We start from the raw sequence: 26,887 nt of genomic DNA, 5'->3' as shown, positions 1-26,887 counted from the left end.
AGCGGGCTGCGGCAGCGGAAGTTCCCGCCCCCGCCCCGCCTCTGCCCCCGGCTTGCGCGAGCTGGGTGTTTCCTGCCTCTTTCAGTCCGGGTTTGGAGACTCCGGCGTCCTCCGACTTTTCATGGTAGGGAGGGCGGTGCCCACTACCTGCGGGCTCTGGGCGGCCGAGAGAGCTCGGCCGAGGCTGAGTAGAGGGGGAAGGGGCCGAGGGCGGCGGTTGCGTTGTGGGCAGTCGCGAAAGGGGAGAGGCGGTTGGGGGGTTGGAGGGGGGCGAGGCCGGGGGGGGGGGGAAGGGCTCTGGTGGATAATTGTATGTGTGTGTTGGGGGGTGGGAGGGTCCCTGGCTGTTGGGGATCGGGAACGAGCATTTGGACTTGGGAGAGTAGATATGTGTGTGGGTGAGTTCGGTTGTCTGAGTCCTGAGTGCTCATTGGAAGTGGGATTGGTTATCGTGAAGAGAACAAAGAGGGGTCGTCGAAGATGGACGTTGGAGTGGAAAACGAGGACGGGAGGGTGTTGCGAAAGAGAATGGTTAGGTTATGAGAGAGCGACGTGGGCTTCCTTGGGGGCGGAGCGTTTGGGGTTTTTGGAAATTGTGGCTGGAGCACCTGGGTGTCGGGGAAGGGGCGAAGGGGCTTCCAGGTGCTTCTGAACACAAGGGTTAGTGAAGCGGGTGAAAGAAGTCGAGGGAGCTGGAGGGGAGGGCAGATGTGCATCCAGCGCCTGAAGGAACGCCAGGGGCCTGAGGTCAGGGTGCCTTCGCCACGGAGTCCAGCGCCTTTAACTGGCGCCTTGGTACCTATCTAGTCACTTCCGTTGGGACCCGAAGTGGCCACACCTAAGGAGCCGGGAATGGATGTCAGTCACCCAGCTGTGCTAAAGTTTCTGTTTGCATGTGATCTTTCAGGGGTCTCTTCCTCAAATAGCTCTTTGGCCTTGGCTGGGAATGACTAAAGTCCAGCTAGCTTTTACTTCTTTGCTTGGTCTTTAACTGGAAAATGCAGTCTTTAGAGAAGATAAGTTTCAAGGACCCTGCTGAAGAATACTTAGCCATTCTGTATCTAACTTTACTCCATTTTATGCAAAATAAGGACTACCTGAAGGGGGAAAGGCATTAATTAAACCAGTGGTTCTCAAACTGGTCTCTAGACCAGCAGCAGCAGCAGCATCACCTGGGAACTTGCTAGGAATGGCCAAAATTTCAAGCCCTACCACTGACTACTGAATCAGTGTGGGGGGTTGGGCCCACCAATCTGTTTTAACAAGCCCTACCGGAGATTAGTGATTTCTTGATTTGGACTATGTAACGAAAGGGGCCTGAGTCAGAGGACACGTATAGTTCTGATTATTAATCTTCTCCCCCCCAGAACTGGGGTTGGTGATCATCTCTTCCTCACTAGATCCTTGAGAGAAATCGGCCAATAGTTTGCGTGACACACAAAGGAGGAGAATGTAATTCGGCACAACGCTTGGAAATAGCAGTAGCTGCCCTATAAGCAAGTTTTGGATGCAAAATAATGCTACAGTTATCGGGCCGCCTTAATTTAGTTTGGTGGAAATGGAACAGCAGACTTTCTTGAGTTGTAGCAATGCCTTTAGTTTGGGGGAAATTTTATAATTAGCCTCAAGACAGTGACTTGAGATCAAGCTGGTTAAAGGAACCCCTTAGCCCTGTGGCTCTTAGCTCGGGCCGCACGTTAGAATTATCTGAAGAGCTTCTTAAATACTGCTGAACTGCCCTTCCTCTACTCTGATTAATTGGCCTGGGGTGAAGCCCAGGCACGGTGCACCCAGGTGACTGTAGTACAGCCAGGGGCTGGGACCTCTTAAGGAAGCTTGAAGGGACAGAAGGGAAACAATGAATGCCAAGGACCAGGTGCCAAGTACTTTAACATTACCTGAAGGTTATTATGAAGATTATGCCCTTCACTTCATTTGACAGCTTAGGAAACTGAGTCAAAAGGCTTGTCTCAACCTCACACCGGAAGTGGTGGAACAGAGCCTGTAGCCTAGGTTCCTCAGACTTTTGATCAAACTTTCCACGTGCCCGTTTCCCCCAGCATACACACACAGGGGACACAGTTCCACAGAGAACTGCGGAGAAAACATCCAAGGGTCAGGGAGTTGGTGCCTTTTTTCCTATTGTACTTGTCTGGGGGGCCTCTTTTCAAGCCAACACTTTTCCCCCTTGGGCTGATTTTTATTTTCTAAGCACATATACAGTTACTTCCTGTCTTTGGCTCCGAAGCTGTGAGATTGGGGCCGGCTTTTGCTTATGATGCTTTGGTTTATTTTTACATGTGGTCAGAATTCACTGGGCCAATAGAACAGGAGGTTGGGGAGCTTCTCCAAGGTGATGAGGTTAATACAGACTAGTTAAGGCATACAGAACTATTTCAAGCAGTGGGTTGTAGTCTTAGCTGCACATTAGGGGAGTTAAAAAAAAAAAATTCTGTTGCCCAGGCCACGCCCCAGATCAGTTACATCAGAATTTACAGGGATAGGACCCTGCTGGGTTGTTTTTTTTTTTTTTTTTTTTTTTGAGTGGAGAGCCACTGTTCAGAATCTGCTACAGGAGACTTAGAGGAGGTGGGAAAGAGAGAAGCCTTGACTTCCCTAATTGGGTTCAACTTTTCTGATGGAATACAATTGGTAACCAGTACCTCAAGTATGAATTCCATCTTTGTTTCTCACAACCAGTTTTGCTGTCTCCTGCCCCACCCTCCCCAGCCTCATTAATGATGGAATCAAATCTTTGAAGCAAGGGAAAAAGCAGGATCCCAGGAGCAATGGCTGGGGAGTCTTCGGTAGAGAGGTTTGCTGTGAGAGGCTTTTTGTCTGCTGCTTTGTGTCCTTAGCTCGGTGCAGTGTGGGCTCAGGGACGAGAACACAGAACCATTTAGCCAAGGGCCTTTCCTAGTACTGAGGTGACTGACCTTTGGAAGGGTGGGCTCCAGGAAGGTTTGGAGCTTTTTTTCCCGTCTATTCTGGAGTCTCAAGGCTAGATCAGGATGGTTTCTGCCTTTATCTCTTAGTGATTCAGGTGGGTGTCCTTAGAAATGGGCATTGTCTTCAGAGAAGATCATTTGAGACTTTTGAGAGCATTTTGAAATAATCATAGTGTGAGTCTTTGATGTTTGAGTGTTTGCTCTGAGCCAGAGACGGTGCTGAGTGCTCTCTGGCATCCCTCACAGCAATCCTGGAGGGAGACACTGCCGTTGTCCCTGTTTCATAGATGGAACTAGACTCCAGTGACTCGCCCACAACTGATCAGTGGCAGGGCTGGGTGCTCAAATTCAGGCGTGATGTCCAAACCCAAGCCCTTAGCCACACATGGCCTCCCATCTATTTTCAAAGCTTTCTTTTTTAATTCGTAAAGAAGTGGGGGGGGGGGGGGCTCCTCAATTTACATGTTGTAGCTGTATATATTTCAAGCATGAATGTTGATAAAATCATGGGCTCAAGGCCAGACAGGACTTGCCCATGTCCTTTACTTGCTCTGTCACTGACCCACCGCCAGTACCAACGCATTTTGGGAAGTGACTGAACTTCTCTGGGATGTGGTATCCAAATCTACAAGGTGGAAATAACGATAGTTGTCTTCCAGCATTGTTTAGATTTTAAATGGTTGTATGTGGTGGTAGAGATGAAAACTGGTATCTTCTGGGAGGGAGGAGTGGGAAAAGGCATAGAGGGGCTTTCTGGAACCATGAAAATGCTGTCTGTCTGGATCCGAGTAGTGGCTATACAGACGCATATACTGGCCCAAACGCATCAAACTGTGCACTTCAAATATGCTTTATGGTGTGAAAATTATCTTTGAAAAGGTATCAGAAAGTAAAAGTACACTGCAGTCTGCAGTATACTTAGACTTTTTTTGTGTTTCACAGTAGGTGCCTTACAGAATGCCAGATCATTTCCCAAAACACTTATTTTTGTGTAAATTACATCTAAAAAGGAACTTTAAAAAGTATTTCAATTTTGGGCAATTTTCCCTAACTGCCCCCCAGCCTTACCCCCAAACCCCACAACTATAAGCCTTCATTCCCCCCACTCCCCGCCCTAGGTCTTTAAAGTTTTTAGAAACTCTTTTTTTTTTTTTTTTTTTTTTTTCAACGTTTATTTATTTTTTTTGGGACAGAGAGAGACAGAGCATGAACGGGGGAGGGGCAGAGAGAGAGGGAGACACAGAATCGGAAACAGGCTCCAGGCCCTGAGCCATCAGCCCAGAGCCCGACGCGGGGCTCGAACTCCCGGACCGCGAGATCGTGACCTGGCTGAAGTCGGACGCTTAACCGACTGCGCCACCCAGGCGCCCCAAGAAACTCTTTATTCTCATCAGCTACTTCTATCATCCCATGGACAAGAGTTTTTCTGGGAAGAATGGTTGGTGATAACCATTAGTGTGGGGTTTCTGGGGACTGATTTCAAAGGAAAGCTGGAGGGGAGGGGTCCCACAGAGACCCCAGGTGAGTTAAGCTTGAGGTTCTGAAAACGTGCCTTCTTATGATATATTCACCTGATGATGCAGGAATGCTTCTGGAGAAAACACTTTTCTCTCCAGAAGCCCGTTCTTCCTGTCATTCTGCAGGGCCCTGACATGAGTCCTCCAGTGGGTGATTTCCAGGCCATTCTTCTGGGGGGATGGGGGTCGAGAGGGTTGGTCATTGCCTGTGCTATTACCGATTGATGGACAGTGGGTTGCCCCTCATTAGTCCCTTCTGTTGAAAAATAACATTTGTATTTTACCCATCATACATGTAATCCATGTTAATTGTGGGAGATCCAGAAAAGATAGAAAGGCATAAAGAATTTTAAGAAATCCTTTTTCAGGATCAGGGTATAGTTTTTTAAAGTTTTGTGCTGTCAAAACCCCCAGGAGTATGCCTATAGTCAAAGTTGGCTTTCTCTCCTTATTGCCATGAGGGAGAACCACAGAGCATCTCGGAAAGAGGATTGGGGCTTGCCTTGGGTGATTTGGGGGAGGATTCAGGGAAGTAGGGCTTTGCTCGATATTGAATGCTGTCAGGAGGGAGGGTTAATTCTGTGACTGGGTCTCAGTAATTCCTGTTTTGAAGGTGGGAAGAATGGAGTGGGGCTGAAGCTCTAACTGGTAAAGAAGCAGCGGTGAGTTGCCTCAGTCAGGATATGGGGAGGTTTGGTCATTTTTGTGTTTGGGGCGACGTTCTTGTTTTTGTCTGCGTTCACGCATAATTATGGGGTAGTCTTGTTTGTGCCTTGATCCATCAGCCACCGAGTGGCCTTGTCAGATGGTGACGTGCTATGAATTGTTCACGTTCAGTGCGAACCTCACGGCCCAGATAGGAGTGCCAGGCCAGGTTCTGGCCGTCAGGCTGCCTCCCCTTTGCTGTGCCCCAGATCGATCAAAGAAGATTCAGCCCACTCTTGGACACCTCCTGCCATAGGCCTTTACCTGTCGAAGAGATGTTTTCTTTGAGTACACGGGTGCCAGGTCCCAGTCTCCTTCCTAGGCTTGCTTAAATCAGCGCAGCCGTTGCTTTGAGATGGACACAAGAACTGGCAGTGCCATTAAGGAGACTGTCATCGGATCTGGCTGTTTTGGGAGGTGCTGGTACAGGAAGTCTCTATTTTGCAATAACTTTATTTCCAAGGGTTTTTAAATACCTGTTTCATCCCCAGAAACACTTCCCCCTCTCCCCCCAGCAGAAAGTGTCAGGAGTGGTAGTTGGGACCCCACTGAATTCATAAAGGCTAATTTCACTTGCAGTTCAGCTGAAAGATAGCACTTTCTGCCATCCAGTGGCGCATGGCAATAAGGAGACCGAGAGAAACCGGGGCAGTGCTTCAAGCTGCTGTCGGATGTGCCCCGGGTGTTCGCTTATATGAGGAACAGGCGGAAAGGAAGTCCGCCCACCTCAACAGTTAGTGGTAAACTCCTGCTCACGGGTTCAGCAGGTGAGGTCAGTATATGAGCTCTCTGGGTGGGGTTTGGGGCAACCAGTACCCCACCTCCCACCAGTTGTTGCCCTGCTGACCTGTTCGGCCTCTAATTTTAAGAGAAGCCGGGAACCTGGATTTTTCTGTGAACTCGCCTGTGTCGTCAACTTTCAGAGCAATCTTGAAGTTTTAAATGCGGTCTATAATTGGGCCAAGCAAAACACACCTGGAGGCCAGGTTCAGCCCACAGGCTGAAAGAGGTAAACTGGGCCGGGTGCTGTGACCCTGGTGACCATTTGTCTTCTCCACTGGCAGGAAGAGATGTCAGGAGAAAGTGTGGTGAGCTCAGCGGTGCCAGCGGCTGCTACCCGCACCACTTCCTTCAAGGGCACGAGCCCCAGCTCCAAGTACGTAAAGCTGAACGTGGGCGGAGCCCTCTATTACACCACCATGCAGACACTGACCAAGCAGGACACCATGCTGAAAGCCATGTTCAGCGGGCGCATGGAAGTACTCACTGACAGCGAAGGTAAGCCTGCCCCCCAGGCGCTGGGGACGTGCTTGTGGTTGAGGGGTCATTCGAGTTCAGAAGGCCAAAGTTAAATGGCAGTTGTGCTCGGTGTTCTCTCAGTGTGCAGGGGGCCTTGGGAGCGTGTAACCGGGAGAGCAGATGTAGTCCGGGTGGGGCGGGGGGTGTGGTGAAGGAGGGTTTCCCCAAGGAAGTGACATGTAAGTCGAGATGTGAAGGTGGGCTGGGGTCACCTGGGTGGGGACTCACAGTCTTGACTTTGTTGTTGATTGCCTGTGTGACTTTGAGAAAGTCACTTCCCTCCTCCAGGCCACAGCTCTGTGGCTGGACTAGCAGCCCTAGTCGGTCCCCTGCCAGTTCTCAAGCGATGATTCTGTGACTTCAGAGTGAAACTCCAGTGTGGGAGAGGCATGAATGTGTTCTGTGGACCCTTGTCTTCCTGGGATGGAGGCCTGACAAAGACAGAACTGGATTTAGGATCTTGTGATCCTAACGAGGTGGTTTAACCTGTTCTCGTTTCCCCATTAGTGATACCCACCTCATGGGGCTGTTGGTGCATAGTATTCAATAGGTATATACTCCGTGCGTGTTTCTTCTTCTTTTTACCTTTTTCTCATGGAAAGTCACGTTGGTAAAAGGGAAAGAATTCTTTTTTTTTCTTAAATTTTTTTTAATGTTTGTTTATTTTAGAGAGAGAGAGAGACAGAGCATGGGCAGGGGTGGGGCAGAGAGAGAGAGGGAGACACAGAATCCAAAGCAGGCTCCAGGCTCTGAGCTGTCAGCATAGAGCCCGATGCGGGGCTCGAACCCACAAACCGTGAGATCATGACCTGAGCCGAAGTCGGATGCGACTGAGCCACCCAGGCTCCCCAAGGCAAAGAATTCTTTAAAGCGACCTCACCGTAACTGTTTCCTACCCACCTGGAACAATCCAAGGGCACTTGGCAAGGGGGGGACATTCTTCCCTTGGCTGGGTTCATGGGGCAGGTCACATGAGGCTCATTTTGTGGCTTGAGATTGCTTAGGATGTGGCTGGACTCTCCTTTACCTGTTTCTGAGGTTGGCTGCTGTGCCCATGCCCCTGCCTTGCCGGGGCATTGGTTCCTGGGAAGGTGGGCCGGTTTTGCTACAAGTAGGTGGGATTGGGGACTCTAAGCCTGGTGCCCAGAGTGCATCCTCTGATCCTAGGAGGGAGGAAGCTTGAGCTGGTCGCTAGGGAGGGTGATTCCCCCTGTGTCCTGGAGAAGGCCCAGCTGCAGGGCTGGAGGTTCTGTTTCGCTGAGTTTCCTGTGAGTTTGGGTTTCTGGCCAGGCATCAGGTGAATGAGGTTGGAACCTCAGAGCTTTCTTCTGTGTCTCACCCAGAAAGCTTGGAGCTTTTTATGAGTGGGAGGATCCCCTTTGCTGTGCCGCACCCAGCACTGCCCCGGGAGTATTTGTGGAGACTGAGACAATAGCGCCCCAGCCGCTGAAGGAAACAGACCTTATCTGAGAACCCAGGATTGTTGTAGTTTTTCTTCCGCCCTACCCAGTCTTGGGCGGGGGGGGGGGGGGTGCTCAGGAAAAGCGGCTGAGTTGCTTTGGAAGTGAAGTTGGAGCCTCATCTCCTTTGAAAGCCCTCGCCTTGCTGGCCTAATGCCACGCCATGGAAGAGCCGGTCCTCCAGCTCTTCGATCGCCCAGCTGGGAGAGATGCAGGGACAGCACCAGGGGGGTCCCGCTTCCAAACAGCTGCTAGAGGACGTCCTGTCCCCAGTGCTTCCTGGAAAATCCAGCATGTTCAGGGAAGCAGGGTTGTCTTTGATACTCCGATCTTGGCCGTTTTCACAGAGCTCCACTGGCTCTCCAGCCCCCTGCCTATCACGAAAAGCTCATAGCACTGCATTTTAAAAGCTATGGGACTTAAAAAAAAAAAAAAAAAAGGCTACTGAGTTCAGGGCATGCTGGCTCTTACCCTGGCCAGGGCACCTGAGCACAGCAACCTTTATAGGTCACCCACCAGCTTTGCGTCTGGTCTTCCAGCCCGCGCTGTGCCGGGCAAGGTGAGTCCGTTGGCCCCTGGTGAGTACACTGCACAGCCTGACCGGGGGCCTCAGTGTTGCCCTCAGATACACCATTGGGTCTACACACTGGGATAAATGTCCTGCATCTCCCAGCTTCACCCTGGGCTTCAGTGAGGTTTGCCACAAACGGGCCAAAATATCAAGTGCAGCTCGCTGAGAGCAGCGGATCCAGCCTTGTGTCCTGCTGGCTGAGGAACAGGGACTCCAAAGGCACAGAGCAGCAATGTATTGAGCTGCTAGAAATCTCTGAAGGGTGCTTGAGAAACTGGTTGCTCTTGGAGAGAACCTGGGGCCCAGGATGGGTGGTGGACTCTCTCCCGCTTCTGCCTGTTGGAGTTTTGTACCGCTCAGTTCCTAAACGGGGAGGCTTGGAGTGAGTGGATTTGGGTGTTGGAGTGAGACAGACCAGGTTTGAGTCCGGTAGCAGTCACAGCTAACGTTGATGGAGCCGTTTCTGTGTGTATCGGGCACTGGGCTAATTTAGGCTCGTTTGTCATTTACTGGCAATGGGACGTTGGGCGGGTGACTTTCTCTGAGCCTGTTTCCTCAGTTGTGAATGGCAGTGCTTTTCAGGATTGTTACGGGAGTGAGAGAGGACATTAACATTAGAAATTTCTTGGTGGAGTGCCTGACAGTTGGAAGACTCTCTAAATGGGCGCTGTTCACTCTCGCTTCATCCCGCCTGGGTGGGGTGTCCAGGTGGGGGGAGGAGCCCTGTAAGGGGCTGTGGAGAAGCAGGTCTTAGCGGTGCCTTGGGGAGAAGTGGCCTGCCTCAGCCTTGGGGATGAGTGTTCTGCACCTTACGCCCAAAGGGTGGCTTTTCTAAGACGGCCAAGACTCTGGCAATGAGCAGGCCTCTCCCACGCTCCTCCCCAGAAAAGCACAGTTCTTACAGTGCCGGGATTTTTACCTGATTCCTTGTCAACATGGATTTATTTGGGACCTTGCCTTAGTAAGAGTTCTGCCTTAGAACTCGCCTGTAGTTAGTTGCCTATTTGGTCCCTGTTGCTTGGTACTGTGCTTCCCCCCCCCCCCCCACCGCATTCCCCCGTGGTTTCTGGTCTCGTGCTAATATTCTTGGAATGAGGGAGTGTGTGAACCAGATTAAAGAACGGAGTCATTAATCTTATTATCAGCACACGTTTCCTTGAAAACCAGTGGGGAAGTCAGGTGTAATAGTGGGAAGACCGTAGTACCTCGTGGTTTCCCTGCGATCTCCATGCTTCCTGCCTTAAATTAGAGTTCTGAAATACGGTGAGAGCTTGTAAATTGTGATTAATAAAACAAACTCCCTCATATCCCTGATGAGAAGTATTAGGGTCTGGGAGCGAACGGTCAAGAAAGAATTATTGAGACGTCTTTGGCGCGAAAAAGGAAGTTTTATTAAAGCACAGGGACAGGACCCGTGGGGAGCTGCGCTGGGATTGTGAGGAGTGACCGATGATATACTTCTAAGTTGGGAGTGGGTTGGGAATAGGGTAGGTCTCTAAGGAATTTGGAAGGAAGGCTTCCAGGACCTTGAGGGGCTAGCTGGTGTTAAAATAAGGTCATTGACTACTATCTAGCAAAACCTTAGTTATGAGACCCTTCAGATGTATGTGCATCAGTGGGCCATATGCTTGGAGACTGATTATTAACATATATTTGGGGGGCAGAGATAAAGGAAGTTTCCAAATGGATTTTTTTAAGTGTATTTATTTATTTTGAAAGAGAGAGAGAGAGAGAGAGAGTGTGCCCTCGCACACAAGTGGGGGAGGGTCAGAGAGAGAGGATCCCAAGCAGCCTGTGCACTGTCAGCACAGAGCCCCACGCGGGGCTCCAACCCACGAACCCATGAGATCGTGACCTGAGCTGAAACCAAGAGTCAGATGCTTGACTGACTGAGCCACCCAGGCGCCCCCCAAATGGGTTTTTACATGTTAACAAAGACTTACACAGGATCCAGGAGGTTGGGCTGAGGTCAACCTAAGGTTGCCATTTGCCCCTAGGCAGCTGAGCTCCTGAGGGAAGGTCACCCTGTCTCCAGTACGTGTCAATGGGCTGCAAGTTGTAAGGAGATTTAAGTTTTTCTACATTTCTTTTGCCTTTGTTCTCCACATCACCCCCACTTAGACACGAAAGAAAACATTGCCTGGGCTGATGTGGCCTCTCTACCTTTTTGTTTGCCTCTCTCCCTTCCAGAGGTAACCACTGGCCTGACTTTGGGGTCAGTAGGTGAATTTCAACCTTGGCCGCTTAGTGAGTCACCTGAGAGCTAAATCCTGCTGCCTGGGTCCCCACCCACCCAGAGAGCCAGATGTACTTGGGCAGCTGTGTGGTTGGGGCGTTAGGGCTTGGAGGGGCTCCGCAGGGGAATCTACTGTGCGTCTGGTGGTGAAAGCCACCGATGTGAATGTGTAGTGAATGCCTCTTGCTCTGCAGTTTCTGTCCCCAAACAAGACAGAGTTGGTGTGTTTTCCAACATTATATAAGTGGTGTTACGTCGTTTGTAGCCTCTTTGCCTTCTTAGCATTATGCTTGTGAAACCTAGCCATGAATGATACGTAGCTCTAGTTCAAATATTGGTAGTTGTGTTCCATTTGGGGAATATACTGTAGTTTATGGACCCGTATTCTGGCCATAGCTGTTCAGACTGCTGCCAGTGTTCACTGTCAGGAATATTGCCCTTCTCAAACACTCTCTGGCATGTGTGAGCTTCTCCAGGGCAGCGCTTCCCAGCCTTTGCCACATCATGGCACACAGAGAAAGTCATATTCTTATTGTGGTAAATGAAAAGGCTCTAGACCCAGGGCTACAGCATTTAAGATCTTACCCGCCCCTGGGAGCTCTCTCCTGGAGCTTATTCGCAGAAGGGGAATCCGGGAGAGCATCCTTGGCTTGATTAGGTATTAGCTGTTGTGCCCATTTACACTCCCCACAGTGGTCTGAATTTTTGCCAACACCCGGCACGGTCGGACCTCCTAATTATTGCCGATCTGATGGTTATGAACTGGTGCTCTGTCATTTTATTTAACATTTCCTAATTTCTAGTCCGTTGAGCATCTTCTTATGTGTGTTGGTCATTTGTGTTTCATCGTTTAGCTGCCTGATTGCATCTTATTTACACATTTTTCTGTTTGCCTTTTTTTTCCTTACTGCTTTGTGAAAGTCTATATTCTGGATCTCATTTCTTTGTGATTTTATGTTGTAAATATCTTCTCCAGTCTGACTTGTGATAGCATTTTTACATTGTTTTTTTACATTTAGGTCTTTGATCTACCTCATTGGTGCTCAACCAGGGATGATTTTGACCTCCAAGTGACATCTGGCAATGTCCAGAGACCTTTCTGATTGTCACAATTTGAGGGTGGGAGCTGCTGGCATCTGGTGGGTAGCGGCCAGCGATGCTGCTAAATACCCAGTGATGCACAGGACAGTCCCTCTGTAACATAGGATTATCCGGTCCAAAATGTCGCTAGTACTGAGGCTGAGAAACCCTGCCCCAGAGATTCTGGTTCAGGAATGGGACAGCTTCCTGGAATCTGAATATGTAATGAGTGCCTCAGGTGATTTATGAACAGGCAAGTTTGGGAACCCCCGAAATAGTATAAATACCTTAGGATGCTAAGAAGAGGTCGGTGAAGCCCCAGAGGTGGGGGGCAGGGAAAGGGGAAAGGAGCAAGAAGCACTCGGTGTGCTGGTGGCCAGCACAAGGAGGCAGACCTTGTCGCCCAGTCCCCTGTCCCTGGGAGAAGCCTTCCCCGGCTCACCCTGAAAGCCACGCAGACTCCCACGGGCTGGACTGTACCCCCTCCGGACATTGCTACTGCTCTGTCCTCCAGCAGTGATGAAGAGACGCGTAAAGGGCTCATTGTCAGAGACCTCATTTGAGTGCCGCCAATAGACCCAGCATTGTGCTATGTGTCTCCAGTACATTCTCTCATCGTGCCTTTACACCAGCCCTGTGGGGTGCCAGTTTTAGGAGAGGACCTGGAGGACAGAGAGGTTCGGTGAAACACCTGTGTCATCCAGCAGGTAGGCGGCAGAACTGGGTTTCCGACACAGGCCCTTGCTGTTAGCCGTCGGGTCGTGCGGCATCTCCCAGACCATTCCAGAGCCTTCCGGTCTGTGCCTGCCTGTTCTGCTCTTCAGCCTTGCCAAAGGGCCCCCCGACCCCAGGCCGCCCTGACTTGTACAGCCTTCCGCAACAGCCTGTGTGCTCCGGGGCGTCAGCAAAGACGCCCCACAAGCCAGGAGCTGCTTGACTTCCATTGGCTTTTCTACACGCCAGGCATTTGAGCTGTTTCAAAGGGGGTGGATTCTGGCTTTGAAAGCAACTAAAATATTTTAAAATCAAAATGCTAATTGAAACCTCATGGCGAGCGTGCCTCGCTCCTTTGCCCTTATTTGTCCAAAGTATGATTCCTTCACCACAAGCATTTCCTGACAGCATTCTTGAGCTGGCGCCCAATGTCACGGTCTGTCTCTTCGTTTATGGAAACTCCGGACTGTCACTTGGATAATTGATTTCAGGGGCCCCTGCTCTTGCTGAGCAGGCTAAGTTGTCCATGCGTCAAAGGCAGAACGTGGACGTTTTCTTCCCAGAATCGCCAAGTTAAACTGGTTGCCGTTTCCCTGAAGACTGAGATCCTGCGCGTCTTCTCAATTGGTGAAAAGGAGCTTTCCTGTGAATTTCTTACTTGCTTTTTGTGATCAAGTCCTGCATCCCCAACTTGGGAATGTCCCTGAACCCCTCCGAGTCTCTGTTGTCATCCATGGACAATGCAGGGGACTGAGCCTCCCTCTGAAAGATCTGTTGGGAAGATAAAATGATCCTTCCACACCTTCTCTGCTCCCTGGAGGGAAAGCACTTGATCCAGGGTAGCAGGTCGTAAGCCGGTGGCCTGCAGATAGGTCTCATTTGCCCTAGCGTGGATTAGTGACCTTTTGCTTCACTATTATTTACAAATCAGGAGGTTTCCCAGAGAAACCTGCATTCTGGCTTCTCTTGGAATATCAGAGGCTCCTGCAGCCCTGGGCCCACGTTCCTGCCTGGCCATCTCTGCCGGAGTGAGGAAGAGCCTCCCCGTGCTCTGTCCCCAGGGGCAGGGCACGTGCTCTCCGGTCAGCCTCCGGCCCGGCCCACCTACACGCACTCGTGCTGCTTGCTCCAGGCCCCGGAGGCGGCCGAGCTGCATGGCAGATACCACATCCGTGCTTTATCGTCTCAAATGTAGGAGGAAGCGGTGGGATGATGTCCAGCGGTCACTGTCAGGATGCTGTGATTTACCATGCCTGCGAACGCCTCTTCCTTCCTCGAGGCCAGGGTTTGACTCCGGGCCACACGCTTGCACTGTGTTTGCTACCCTGGGAAGGGCTGTGTGTGGGCAGCTGGGAAGGGCAGCTGTGTGGAAGTGTCAAGTGCAAGCGTCTGGAGGGCAAGACTGGACCTTTGACCTAAGGGTCGGACTGAGGAGTTTGTAGGACGGGAATATGGAAATGGCCTTCTTCCCAAACCCGCCTAGCGACTGTGACGAATACCACCAAGTGGCACCCTGAAACCCCGAGAGCACACTTGGCACGGCCAGGTTAGGGAAGGGGTGGTGGACAGACTTGTGACTCTGGATACGAAAGAGGTGTCTTTGCTGCTCTGGGCTTTTGTCTGGGGTCAGGGCCTGGGGGCCAGAGGGGGACTTGGGCCGGGATGCCATGGCGTGAGGAGTGGAAGTGTGTGCGCCTCTCCCAGACTGAGCGACAGACCCGGAGGAGTGGGGCATAAAACTGCTGGTGCCCGCCTGAACCCAACTGCCCTGTGCATTGGCGTCCTCGCACCTGTAATGTGGGACAGAAGACCTAGGGACACCCCTTGCTGGGGCTGCCCTGCTGGCCTGGGGGAGGGGGCGCTCCTCTACTGGCTTCTTTCTAGATGCCCTGGCTTCTGTCGAGCCGTACGAGTCGTACCACATCTTTGCTTCATCCCAGCCTCTCCTTTCAGTCGCTCCACTCCCCGGCTCCGGTCTTGTTTCCTCCTGCAGTTTCCACCTCACCCCACCCTGCTCCGGGGTATTGGTGTTTCTGAAGATGAGTTGTGGAAGCCTGGGGGTTCCTAGTGGAGGTATAGCAGGCCGGTGCCCGGACTGGAGAGGCCATCGAGAAGCCGAAGCAAAGGCTTGCCCAGCTGGCCCCAACCCCCAAGGGCGTCTCACCGTGCCCGGTTCTGGTCAGCAGTCGGCACGTTTTGCCATAGTTAATGAAAGCGAGTTCCGTCTCCCCATGTTACACTCGGCTGCCTGGGACAGGGTCTGTCGGGTTCACCGTCTCCTCTGCAGTCGCTGTCACTAGCCAGTAAGGGCCTGTTTGGGGAGTCGAGGGTGGAGTGTCCCGTGGTGGTGTGGGGGGGCGTTGGGGATCCCTCTGGGGAGTCAGACGTTGCCGTCTTTTGCTTCCTTATTTGACAACCTGAAAGCATTGTAGAAAGAGGGAGTAGGTATTTTTACCTCACGCTTTTCCCCAGTCATTGGGGTGTGGTCATTTGGACCCATTTTATCCAGGTGTTGTGCACTCTTGGGATGTCCAAGGCACTAAGGGGTTTTTGAGGGTACTTGAGAAACCCACTTTTAGGCCCCAGGGGTCCTGGCATCCAAAAGAACCCAAGAGCAGGTGAGTCCGTGGTTGGGGTGGTCTCCAGCCAGCAGGGCCTGGAGACCATTGCAGTGCTTCCCAGGCAGGGCTCGGTCAGCCCTTCGCTGACCGCTGGGCAGGTGGGGCTACAGCCCCCTCTGCGGTCCTGCTCTTCCCTGGGAGGCCGAGGGAGCCAAGAGACACCCAGTTCTCCTCAGCACCTTCCAAGAGACGAGTGTCCGTATAACTAGGCCCTCCCTTCATCCTCGTGCCGCCGCAGGCTGGATCCTCATCGACCGGTGTGGGAAACACTTTGGTACGATACTCAACTACCTTCGTGACGGGGCGGTCCCCTTGCCCGAGAGCCGCCGGGAGATCGAGGAGCTGCTGGCAGAAGCCAAGTACTACCTGGTCCAGGGCCTGGTGGAAGAATGCCAGGCAGCCTTACAAGTAGGTATCCCCCTTTCTCCCCATAAGGGTGGGGAGGTGCTGGGCCCACCTGCCTTTTTCATTTTCGTCCTCTACAAAATGGGGGCAGTTCCTCCCTCACTGAGACGTGTGGGTTCACAAGTATCCCTGGAGCTCCTCTCTCCTTGGGTCAGGGACCCCTTAGAGGCTTCCCTGTGATGCTCAGGCCACCTAACTGTGCTCAGTCGCCATGGTGCTGGGTCATCTCATGTGTACATTGAAACCCTTCAGTACTGAGCTTTGGGCTGTAAAACTTGATCAGTTTTTTGGACCCATCTCAGGACTTATTCTCACCCCACCAGTCACTGTTGGGAGCCTCATATAATCTCTGCAGACTCAGACACCCCTCACTCCTCAGCTGCACCTGGGTTAGGATCATTGGGGTCAACTCTGGTGATAGCAAAATCCCTGTAAAACCAAAATGCTTCTAGACATAGCCGGCGGCCATTTATTTCAGGCAAAATTCCAACATGGTCGAGGATCAGAAGAGTTCCTTCATAATGCCACAGGAATTGGATTTGTATGCATGAGGCTCTTGTTTGTGCCTCCCTCGGGCCACATGTCTTCTGGGCCTCCGCTGGAGCCGTTCCCATACGGCCTGGCTCCTTGGCGATCTGTTGTTTCCACGTACCCCCTCGACCTGCGAGTCTGTGAACTCACCGTAAATCTGACTGAATGCTGTAGCCTTTACTTCCGTATTTTTATTTCATTTTTATGCTGGTTTAACGTCGGTTTATTTTGCGAGAGAGCACACGTGCGTATGTGCGTGAGAGAGGAAGGGGCCGAGAGAGGGAGAGAGAATCCCAAGCGGGCTCCGAGCTGTCAGTGCAGAGCCTGACCCGGGGCTCAACCTCACAAACTGTGACGTCATGACCTGAGCCAAAGTCAGGAGTCGGATGCTTAACTGACTGAGCCACCCAGGCACCCCTCGTTTTTAGGTTTGTTAAAGTAATGTGTGTACATCGTGTCTTTCTCCTCTGTTAATTCTTTCAACAGTTCTATTTACTTTCTTACGCTATCTATTGACATCTCAGTGTTCAATGTCATCTGCTGTTGCGAGACAAAAATTAAATTTTTGCTCATGCAGTACCGCCAACCACTACCAAACTTAGGTACCCATATTCCTTCTCCAGTTTTCCAATATAGTGTTTATCACAGCTTTGGTTAAATCAGTATTCGGAGTTTACGTTGTGATGTCTAAATATTGTTAACAGTTGAGCCACAGAGTATACAGTGAACATTTTTATTGTGCAACTTTTCGGTTTGCCAGAGTTAGTGACTGCCTCATTGTTTTGTCTGCTTGGTTTTCTAAGTACATATCTCTAATTGATCCCTAAATGGTCAGAAAGGTCGGTCTCCTATTGGCGTGTTTAGACACACCAGCGAATCGGTTTCATCTTTGTCTTAGAGACAAGCCCTCCAGGTTCCCTTTCTGTGGTTTCTGTTAGTCTGAAGTTAAACCTCTAGGACTGACCTCCTCCCAGCTTCTGTCGCTTTTATCTTTCTGTTCCACTTTCTCAGAGGTTTTCTTCAATTTTATCTTTTTTTTTTTTTTTTTATTTTTTAAATTTTTTTTTTTCAACGTTTATTTATTTTTGGGACAGAGAGAGACAGAGCATGAATGGGGGAGGGGCAGAGAGAGAGGGAGACACAGGATCGGAAACAGGCTCCAGGCTCCGAGCCATCAGCCCAGAGCCCGACGCGGGGCTCGAACTCCCGGACCGCGAGATCGTGACCTGGCTGAAGTCGGACGCTTAACCGACTGCGCCACCCAGGCGCCCCTTCAATTTTATCTTTTCAACCCTTCTGTTGAACTTTTCATTTTTACTATCATATTTCTAATTTCCCAGAGCCTTTTCATGTTCTCTGAGTGCTCTTTCTTCTCTAGAACGCTGATCTTATTTCATAGGATTCCGTATGTGCTCTCCTTCATCTGATAATACCATTTGTAGTTTTCTTTCTGCTGCATTCATCGTTGGGCTCCTTCCCTTTTTCTCTTTGTTTTGGTTTCAGTCTCACGGTTGAGAGGCTTTCCGCATATAATCTGGTGATCTTGGGTCTGTTAAAATTCAAGAGTAGAGTTCTGAAAAGCTGTGTGTGCGGTGCATGGGTGAGCCTCGTCCAGTGGGCTTCGTTGGCGGATGAAAAGGCTTTTTCTGTGGGAATCCCCAGTGTTCGAGTCTGTAAGCCTTTTCCTGGACGGATCAGCTCCCCGTGGAGGAATCCTCCACTCTCCTGCCTGGTGGCTAGAAGCCTGCCTGGGGGCCTTCTGCCATCTGAGTAGGGGAAGGAGCTGGGAGCTGGGGCTCACCGTTTAGTGTGTCGACCGCTCGCGCAATCCCCCTGTTTTTAGAAGAGTGGCTCAGCCCTGTCCTCACCCATACAAACCACTCCAGAAAGATAGACCTTTCTTCTGCCAGGGGAAGGGGATGTACTTGGGGCATCTCACCGGTGTTTCTGCTGACTGGTTAGCAATCCTCTGCTCTGGCCCTTTGCCCACCAGCCTTCACGGGTGTTCTTTGAGAACCTCTAGGATTCTTTCTCCTCGGTTATTCCTCATTTGCTTCCCAGGCTCAGATTTTTGACGGCTGACCTCCCCTCTCCCATTCTTCTCCGTAGGCTTATACTTTTTAAGTTCTTCCACGGTTGTTGCCGTGGGGTTTTAGGTGTTTCTACACAATCATATTCCATCCACTGTGTTTAGAGTTTATTTTCAAGTGGCTCCCTGGGTGGCGGAAACATGTCCTCGTTGTTAGGGTTTACTGAGCGCCCTGACCAAAGAGCAGACTTCCTAGAGAACTCGACCCTTGGCCGTCCCCCTCCCCTTCCCCCTGATTCACTGGTGGTAAGAATCCTCCTCTCTTCCCGGCGCTGGTGGCCCCACCTTCCCTCGCCAGCACCTGTCTTTACCCAGCAGGCCAGCTTAAATAATCCACTGCTGGGCAGGCCTCCCAGGCTGAAAGCGTGTTTTGTTCCAGCAGAACAAAGATACTTATGAGCCTTTCTGCAAAGTTCCTGTCATCACTTCGTCCAAGGAAGAGCAGAAACTTATAGCAACGTCAAATAAGGTACGTTCGAAGCACCCTTGTGGCGTGTCTTTGGCTACCGAAATCATGAGTAAGTTTTGAAATTGAAACCTATAGAAGTCCCTGAGCAAGGCCTGAGAAGGGGTGAAGAATGGGAACCTGTTCCCCTAGAATGGGCTCCTGCAGTCTCCCTCCCCACGCACCCACCCCCGCCGCCCCCCGCCAGCCTGCAAGCTGTGCTCAGCTGCCTTCTGGGCCTGGTGGCAGGGCCCAGCCCCGCGGGAAGCCCACGGTCCTCTGTACCTCCGCTCCAAGTGACTCTCTTCTTTCTTTTTTAAAACAACCTGCAGCCAGCCGTGAAGCTGCTCTACAACAGAAGTAACAACAAATACTCGTATACCAGGTAAGGTGTCAGCGATAAAGGTCACCCACCCTCGCCAGGAAAGCTTCTCACACGGGCCAGGCCCAGCTCCTCTTTAACCTTCCAGTGAGGGTGGCTGTCTGTACTGGGAGGGTGCCCAGGGTAACAGACGACAGGAGACTGAATTCACATACACCGTGGCCTTTTGAAGTATATAATTCAGTGATTTTTAGTGCATTTACAGACTTGTTTAGCTATCACCACGTACCCACATGGTGAACATTTTCGTCACCTCAGAAAGAAGCCCATTGTCAGTCACTCTTCACTCCCCGCCACCCCCGACCCTTGGCAGCCGCTGGCCTCCGCTTGTGTGGCTTTGCTCACTCTGGACACTTCATGTAAACGGGATCATACAACACATTACCTTTTGTGACTGGCTTCTCTCCCTTAGCACGTTTTCAAGGTTCATCCTTGTGGCGTGTGTCAGTACCTCCTTCCTTTTTATGGCTGAATAATATCCCATCATCTGGATATCTCCTGCATCCTGTTGATCCATTCGTCAGGTGATGGGTGCTCAGGGTCGTTTCCGCTTTGGGGGGGGCCATCGCGAATGCTGCCGTGAGCACTCGTACCACATTCGTAACACACGTGTTCTGTGTGGTCAGAGGTCTTCGTCTCTCTTGGGTGTACCTAGGAGCCGAATTGCTGGGCCCTTTGGTAACCCTAGCTCTAGTCATTTGGGGACCTGCCAAACTGTTTTTCCAAAGCAGCTGCACCATTTCACATTTCCACCAGCAATACATACAGGTTTCTAGAATGCCTTCTGGCTCTTGGGACCATGTGTTCTCAGTTGTAGGGGGTATAATGAGGTTACTCAAGACCCAGAAATTGACCCAAGATGAAGAGTCTCCTTTGGACAGCTCTGTCCTGCCACTCGTGGGGCTCCCTCCACATTCCCCACCTGGTGCCTGTACACCCACAGGCGCCAAGTTTTTCACGTTTCATCTCCGGCAGAGCCCAGCTAAGCAGCTGCCCTGGCAGGCTGATTGAGAGCACAGGCTTAGGGGCTAGAGCTGTCTCTTTGGAGGCCTGGCTCTGGCATTCTTGGCCTCGGGCAGTTACCTGTTTTCTCTGGCCCTCCCTTTCCTTGGTGGAGCAGCGGGGCCTGCGGTGCCCTTCTCCTGGGCTCCTTGGGAGGTTGAAAAGGGATGTGGAAACAACTCAACTGCAGTTAGTACCGGTCTGCAGTCACCTAATCAAATGCTCTTTTGCAGCAATTCTGATGACAATATGTTGAAAAACATTGAGCTCTTTGATAAGCTCTCTCTGCGCTTTAATGGAAGGGTCCTATTCATAAAGGACGTCATCGGGGATGAAATCTGCTGCTGGTCCTTTTACGGGCAGGGCCGCAAGATCGCTGAGGTTTGCTGTACTTCCATTGTCTATGCCACGGAGAAGAAACAGACCAAGGTAAGCCCTTCGGGGAACGGCTCTGGGTGACTGGTCAGAATACGTACCACTTCCCTTTCCCCTTGAGCAAAATAAACCTAAAGAGGGAAAATATTTGAAAGTGCTTTCCTTGATGCACGACTGCTCATTGTGAAAACATTCATTATCTTTTGGGCCCCGGAGAGTCACTTGTAGGTCTTGCAGAAACAGAATGCCCTCTCCTTTCTGACGAGCAAATAGGGACAGTCATACTGCACCTAAGTCCCTTGGCTGTAAAGGTCGATTCAGATGCTGCTGTCACCTCGCCACCTGCATCGTCTCCTGTCGGTGACGGGACAGGGCCTGTGTTGTTCCACAGCACCACCATCTCCCACCAGCGTGGCCCCATCCCATCTCAGTCATCAGAGGAACAGTGCTGCCTTCAAGAGCTTGACCTTGGCTTTCTAGTCACAACCTATGACTTCTGCCGTCTGTCTGCCCTCTGACGCACTGACCTGGAGTGGCCCTCCACCCTCGCAGGGCCTGCGTGGCATTCCTTAGCTCCTGTGCTTGTTGGCTTCCTTCTGAGCACACAACTTCCTGACTGATCTGGACTCTGTGGATCTCCTTCCGTATCATCCTCTCCAAACCAATAATGCCGCAAGGCGCTGTTGGAGGTGCGGTGCTCTGTTCGTTGAACTTCGCTCCCTGGAGGTCTTATGCTTACTCTTCTTGGGCTCTGCAACTCGGTTTTCTTCCTCTTTTCAAAACAGAAATCCCCCAGTACACTCTGTCACTTCCCTCGGATCCTTGCTAAGGGAACCCCGATCACCAGGGACCTGCAGGGTCTGCCAGGTAGGTTTTCATGCACAAGACTGTGCATCACCCACTTGGGGTACTGTCCTCACTAAGGCCCCGGGAACGCACAGTTGTGTGTGATTCTAGAGCTAGCCTGGGCAGAAAAGGCAGAGAGAACGTGAGACCACACAGTAGAAACCAGAGTTGTAAACATTTTTTTTTAAACTTTTAAACCATTTTGTCATTGGTATTTGGAATACATCCTGAAAGATACATACTAGTTAAAGATAGCCAAGGAGGGAAAACCCCTAAGGTTCCTTTTTTTTTCAAAGAGGGCAGGGAGACCAGATTCGCTCGCTTCTCTTTACCACATCAGCAAGACACATGCCTCTTTTCTCCTGTGAACTTTTTTTTAGGGCTGTGAATTCCATCTGTCATTGGCTTCCCCGCCTTGTCAGTTTGGTTTTGTTATATACACGGGTTGCCTTTGTCCTTGGATAATAACAGGACGATCATCATATTAATCTGATTAAGCTTTAAAATACTGACTTTACGTTTTTAGAGTTTAACAGGGAACAAGGGATTCAGAGGCCTCATGATCTGATCCCAACTATTTATAGATTAGCCAACAGGTTCTGGGGTGAGCTTGTGCTTGTGTTTTTGAAATAGGGTAGAGGTGGGGCTCAGGGTGATGGGCCCGGGCCCCTAGCCACAGCTTCCTTTGCTCTCCTGTTGTGTCCCCAGGGCTCTTTCCTTTCTCCAGGAGAAGCACACGCCTGGCTTTGCAGGGGGTCATGTGGGGGCACGGCTGCCCCTACAGGCGCAGGTTCCTTCTTCTGGCCCACGCCTTCGGGACTATGCTTTGGGGCTGACACTCATATTTTGTTGTTCCAAGTAACTGTACAGATGTTCCTTTTGGGGGTTTTTGTAGAATTTCGATCCCTCTTGGTACAGCATGCCAAGTGCTTTACTAATTCCTTTAATCATTTAACTGTCTTTTGTGGTTAAGCCGGAAAGGGTTTGGCTTGCTGAAATTAAAGTTTAAGCAGATAGTTAATACGTATGTTGTCCATTTGGTTCTTGATTCCGACTCACTAGGGACTTGGTGTTAATAAAGCACAGAGCTGTGCCCTTTATTGGTCTCCTTTGTTCTGTTGTTCAGACTGACACTTCTATTGCTCTATCTTCAATTTCACGGACTCTCTTCTCTGTCCTCCCCATTCTGTTATTGAGCCCTTCCAGTAAGTGTGTGTGTGTGTGTGTGTGTGTGTGTGTGTGTGTGTGTGTGTGTATCTTGGGTGTTGTATTTTTCAGTAACAATTTTCGTTTGGGTCTTCTATCTTATGTCTCTTTGCTGAGACCTCCTGTGTTTGCATTCGCCTTAACAGAGTTCACCCTTCCTTGTGGAGATGTTTTTATAATAGCTGCTTGCACGTCTTCATCAGGTAATTCCAGCATCTTGTGGCCTCCTGGACTTGGCATCTGTTGATTCTGTGTTCCCTCAGGAGTTGAGATTTTTCTGGTTCTTCATTGATGACACAGACTTTCGAATTGTATCCTGGATATCCCGAATGTTAGAGGGCTTTTAGATCTTGTTAAATCCTAAAGAGAACGTTTTTTTTTGTTTTTTGTTTTTTGTTTTTTATTGTTTTAGTAGGCGGTTGACCCACTTGGGTTCAGGTCACAAGTGCCAGCCAGCTGTGGGTTGCCGTTCCAATGACAATCCAGTTTTCAAAGCCTTCAGATCCGTGCTGCATTGAGGGCCAGTCTGTGCCTGTGGCACCGGTCTGGCCCATTGCTTCGTTCTGTGCGTGCTGTTGAGGGACGGATCGGCAGCCAGGCTCAGGCCCAGGAGTTCCTGCACAACCCCAAGCAGCTGCTTTCCTGAGTGCCCTTCTTTCACAATCTTCTGGTGCTGTTTCCCTGGGGCTCCCCTTTTTCAGCCCTCTGACCGGAGACTGGGGCTTCAGTTCCCTGCTCTCCCACACACCGCCTGTGACTGTATCCTTACCTGCAGCCTAACGGCATAAAGAAGCTAGAGGAAAATAGTAGCCCAGGTTCACTCCATCCTGATGAGACCACAGTTCTCATTAGAAAGGAAGGTTCCCCTTCAGAGTTTTGACTCCCACAGTCTCCAGCCATTGCTGCCACAGGATTTGGGCAGGGAGGGTTGGGGTGCAAGAGAATGGAGAAAAAAAGGAGAACCGAGAACTTTCCTTCAGTCTCTGGGTATCCAGTGGCCCCTCTGGAGCTCTCTGAGCTGATGCCAGTTTCAGGGTCACAGGCTGCATTGACCTCCCTCTGGACAGTACTGGTGGGGGAGAAGGCATAACCTCACTACTGGTTAGAGGCTACTCCAAACTGGTCCCTCCCCCCAATCCGGCCGCCACTATTTCTGTGTCACAGCCCTCAGCCACTGCGTGCTCTCTCTCCTGGTTGTGTGGCCTCCGTGGGAAATAGAGTAGAACGCACTCTCCCCATTTCTCTCAGAACCTCCGAATCCTGCCCTTGAAAGCCAAGTCTCTGTGAGTCAAGTGCCCGGGACCCACTTGTGCACCCACTCTGGTTCACAGCGCCGTAGCCCCGAAGGGTACCAGGCAGTCACAGAGCTTCGCCACGCAGGAGGGGTCATGTCCTTTCCAGCTGGTCCCTGCTCACAAAGAGTACTGCTGCCCTAAAGGCTGCTCCGAGGTGTGGAACAGCTCCACGGGAACGGGTCTGTTGTTAGTAGAAACATGCTGGAAACGACCTAATCGGTTAATTGCGTCGTTACAGTCTTACAGCCCCCTGATGGGGAAGGATCGCCTGTGTTAGGGGAAAGCAAAAGGTGAAGTGTGTGTGGTGGGTCACCCTTTGTGTGTTCTAAAGCGTGTGAGTGTGTGTGTGTGTGTGCAGACGTACCTTTATCTGCCCCGCGTCCCTTTTGTGTCCTGTGTGTCGAGCACCGTGTGTAAGTATTGCCTATTGAAAATCAAAACTACTTTGAAAATAGTAAGGACAGCCTTAAACGGCATCCTTAGGGGCCTGAAGGGGCCAGCGGCCCTGCTGGCAACCCCAGGAGGCAGCGGAGGTGGTGGGGTGTGTGTGTGATGCTAACCTACCTGCCTTGTGTTTTGTGGGGGTGCAGGTGGAGTTCCCAGAGGCCCGGATTTATGAGGAGACCCTCAATATTTTGTTGTACGAGGCCCAGGACGGCCGAGGACCTGACAACGCGCTCCTGGAGGCCACGGGCGGGGCGGCCGGACGTTCCCACCACCTGGATGAGGACGAGGAGCGGGAGCGGGAGCGGATCGAGCGCGTGCGGCGGATCCACATCAAGCGCCCCGACGACCGGGCGCACCTCCACCAGTGAGCGAGCGAGCGAGCCGCCTCCCTCCTCCTTCCTCCCTCCTCCCCTGCTCTTCACTCTGATTCCTGCAGGCTCCGGGCGCCTTCCACTTCCCCCGGAGCCTGGAGATACTTTTGTAATAAGCCAGATGATGATTTTGATATTTTTCGACCAGGTGACTGTCTTTCCCCGGGGGGAAATGCACCCTTGTTCTTAAGTGGAGTCCAAGGTCTCCCCCTTCCGTGGGAAACGGGGAATCCTTGGAGCCAGGCTTTCTTGGTTCTCGGAGAAAAGTATGAATGGGTGTGAAGCGGACGTGAGAGATGTTGTCTGCAGTATTTATTTTTGTGGGTGTGGACTACCTATTTGAGCTTCGGGGCGGCATTCCCTCGGGGTTCAGTTGGACGGCTCCGAGGGGGATCCTGCCAGTTAGTTGGTGGCCACCAGACGTTCTTGGGAGCATCCTGTGTCGTCGTCCTCCAGCCCAGCACACTGGCTGCCGGTTCCTGTGTGCTATAGACTGGGCGGCCATCCGGGGTTTTGCTGGGAGCACCCGCGGCGGCAGGATTTTTGCGCCTATGGCTTATTGGTAAATGATTGCAGTTTGTGGCGTGGAAGATAGGACCTACGAGCTTCGTGCCTCTAACTTGTCCTGGCGTAACTCTGGGTCAGGAGCAGGCCTGTTGCCCCCTGGGCTGACGTGTGGTCCGTGCTCATTGGGACCCCGCATGCCTGGCCGAGGGCAGAGCCGTCCCCGGCAGGGAGTGCTGGGGTCCTGGCCCTCTCCCTGATTCCTGCCCCTTCTGCCTGGCCTCCTTGTTGAGCAACCCCGTTGTGGGAAGGCCATCTGGCCTGGTTACAGGTGGAGCTCACACCGCTGCTTCCTGGGATCCATTCCTCCTCCTCCGCCCTTCTTCTCTGTTAAGCTGGGCTGTCTCGGGTAGAAGCCCTGCCTTTTGCTTAGAAAGTGGACGTGGCCCGGACTCTTTCCCCTCCCCGAGCCTGGCAGCCAGGCAGGAAGACCACCCCCACCAACAGTCTCAGGGCACCCATCACCTGGAGATCCCTTTTTTGTCTTTTCCTCTGATTTTTACAGTATGGAGTGGCCACAGGGAGCAAGAGTTTGAGGCTGTGCACATCCTTTGTGGTCCGGTTAAATGTGCGTGTTCATGTTTAAGGGACGTGTGCGACTGTGGATGGGGACGTGTGCTTGTGGGGCGCAGGGGGCCCACGCTGGAGCCCGGCTGTCTGCACGGTTGCTTGTGCAAGACGGACGTTCTCGGTGACCTACCTCCCAGTCTCCTCTGCGCCCACGAAGGGACATAAGTGCGTTGTGGCTGATGTGGCTGCGACTAGATTAGGTAGAGTAGTTAAGGGAGATGTGAACGTGTGTGACGGAATGGATGGAATTTGTCTGTTTTTCAAGGGAAATGTTACTGTTTTATACCAAAGGTGTTAACGTGGGCAGCCTTTGACACCATGTATTCCAAAAAAAAAAAAAAAAAACGAGCTTATATTTTGAAATGGTTTTTACAGCTTAGGCTTTGCACATACTGCCTTTCTTGAGACATAGGCCTTTATTTTGTATCCAGCAGCAAAGCCTCCAATAAAACTAAAACAATCTTGATTGAACCTAAAAATCATGTACGGGGTCGATGCTTTTTAAACTGTTGTGTGGGAGACTTTCCTACTAAGCCATTTGGATTTTATTAAGTGCACAGGAAAGGGGGCTTAAACACGGTTTCGTAAATATTTTATATACCGTTTAAGTTTTAAACACCAACCCTGGCATTTGGGTTGAACTTTTTTAGAACGTTAAAGCGAGTGTCGGTTCTGATGTTTTCTGTAGGAATGGAAAAGCCATCCTATGAACTGTGTTTTTAAATCTTTCTGTGAACAGTACGTCTGTGGGACAGTCGGATTTGTTTGGGCTTCTACACCGTCTGAGCTAATGTTTCTGGCAGTCTTTACACTTTTCCATTTTGAGTCTTTGCTTTCTCGGGAACGGAACAGGTTCCTGAAACATTCCATGGTGAGGGAGGCCGTTAGCTGCGGAGCCAGGAGCTGACAGGAAGCGTTGGCTGGTCCAAGCTCTGTCGGCAAACGTATTCTACAAGGAACTGATTTTTATGCGAGCACGAAGGGCAAACCAAGGTCAGTATTTATACTGAAGAACCATCTAAGTAAAAACACTGGCCTAAGATTTGGTAAAGTGTTTTATTACAGTGTAAGAGCTTACAGTTAAAGTAGAACAGCTTTGGGTCCCTTGTCCAGAGGTCCTTGTTGGTGGGGACCGGGGGCCTGTGCCCAAGACAATCCTGGAGTAGCCTCTTCTGTCCCCCTCCCCCACCCCCAGGGTAGCAGGTAAG

General features: G+C 51.2%; 1 protein-coding gene across 2 annotated transcripts; it reads left to right on the top strand.

The window, feature by feature from the left end:
* The first annotated feature begins 58 nt into the window (after positions 1 to 58).
* On the top strand, positions 59 to 26,065 carry KCTD10 (potassium channel tetramerization domain containing 10). 2 transcript variants are annotated; one of them, XM_047827183.1, is made up of 7 exons: positions 59 to 124; positions 6,235 to 6,448; positions 15,390 to 15,559; positions 18,559 to 18,645; positions 18,954 to 19,006; positions 20,239 to 20,434; positions 24,318 to 26,065. In XM_047827183.1, exons 1-7 carry the CDS (start codon positions 122 to 124, stop codon positions 24,540 to 24,542), a joined length of 948 nt encoding a protein of 315 aa, XP_047683139.1. In that variant the 5' UTR covers positions 59 to 121; the 3' UTR covers positions 24,543 to 26,065. The 2 variants fall into 2 exon arrangements, with proteins under 2 accessions (XP_047683139.1, XP_047683138.1); XM_047827182.1 differs by having other exon boundaries at positions 18,556 to 18,645.
* The last annotated feature ends 822 nt before the right edge of the window (positions 26,066 to 26,887 follow it).

The sequence above is a fragment of the Prionailurus viverrinus genome, chromosome D3 (assembly GCF_022837055.1).
Source record: "Prionailurus viverrinus isolate Anna chromosome D3, UM_Priviv_1.0, whole genome shotgun sequence".
In the NCBI taxonomy this organism is placed as follows: Eukaryota; Metazoa; Chordata; class Mammalia; order Carnivora; family Felidae; genus Prionailurus; species Prionailurus viverrinus.
This window is presented reverse-complemented; position numbering and strand designations above follow the sequence as displayed.

Coding starts and splice junctions, on each gene's coding strand:
- KCTD10 (XM_047827182.1), top strand. Junction 19,007..20,238: donor AACAAATACTCGTATACCAG/GTAAGGTGTCAG, acceptor GCTCTTTTGCAG/CAATTCTGATGACAATATGT. Junction 20,435..24,317: donor CGGAGAAGAAACAGACCAAG/GTAAGCCCTTCG, acceptor GTGGGGGTGCAG/GTGGAGTTCCCAGAGGCCCG.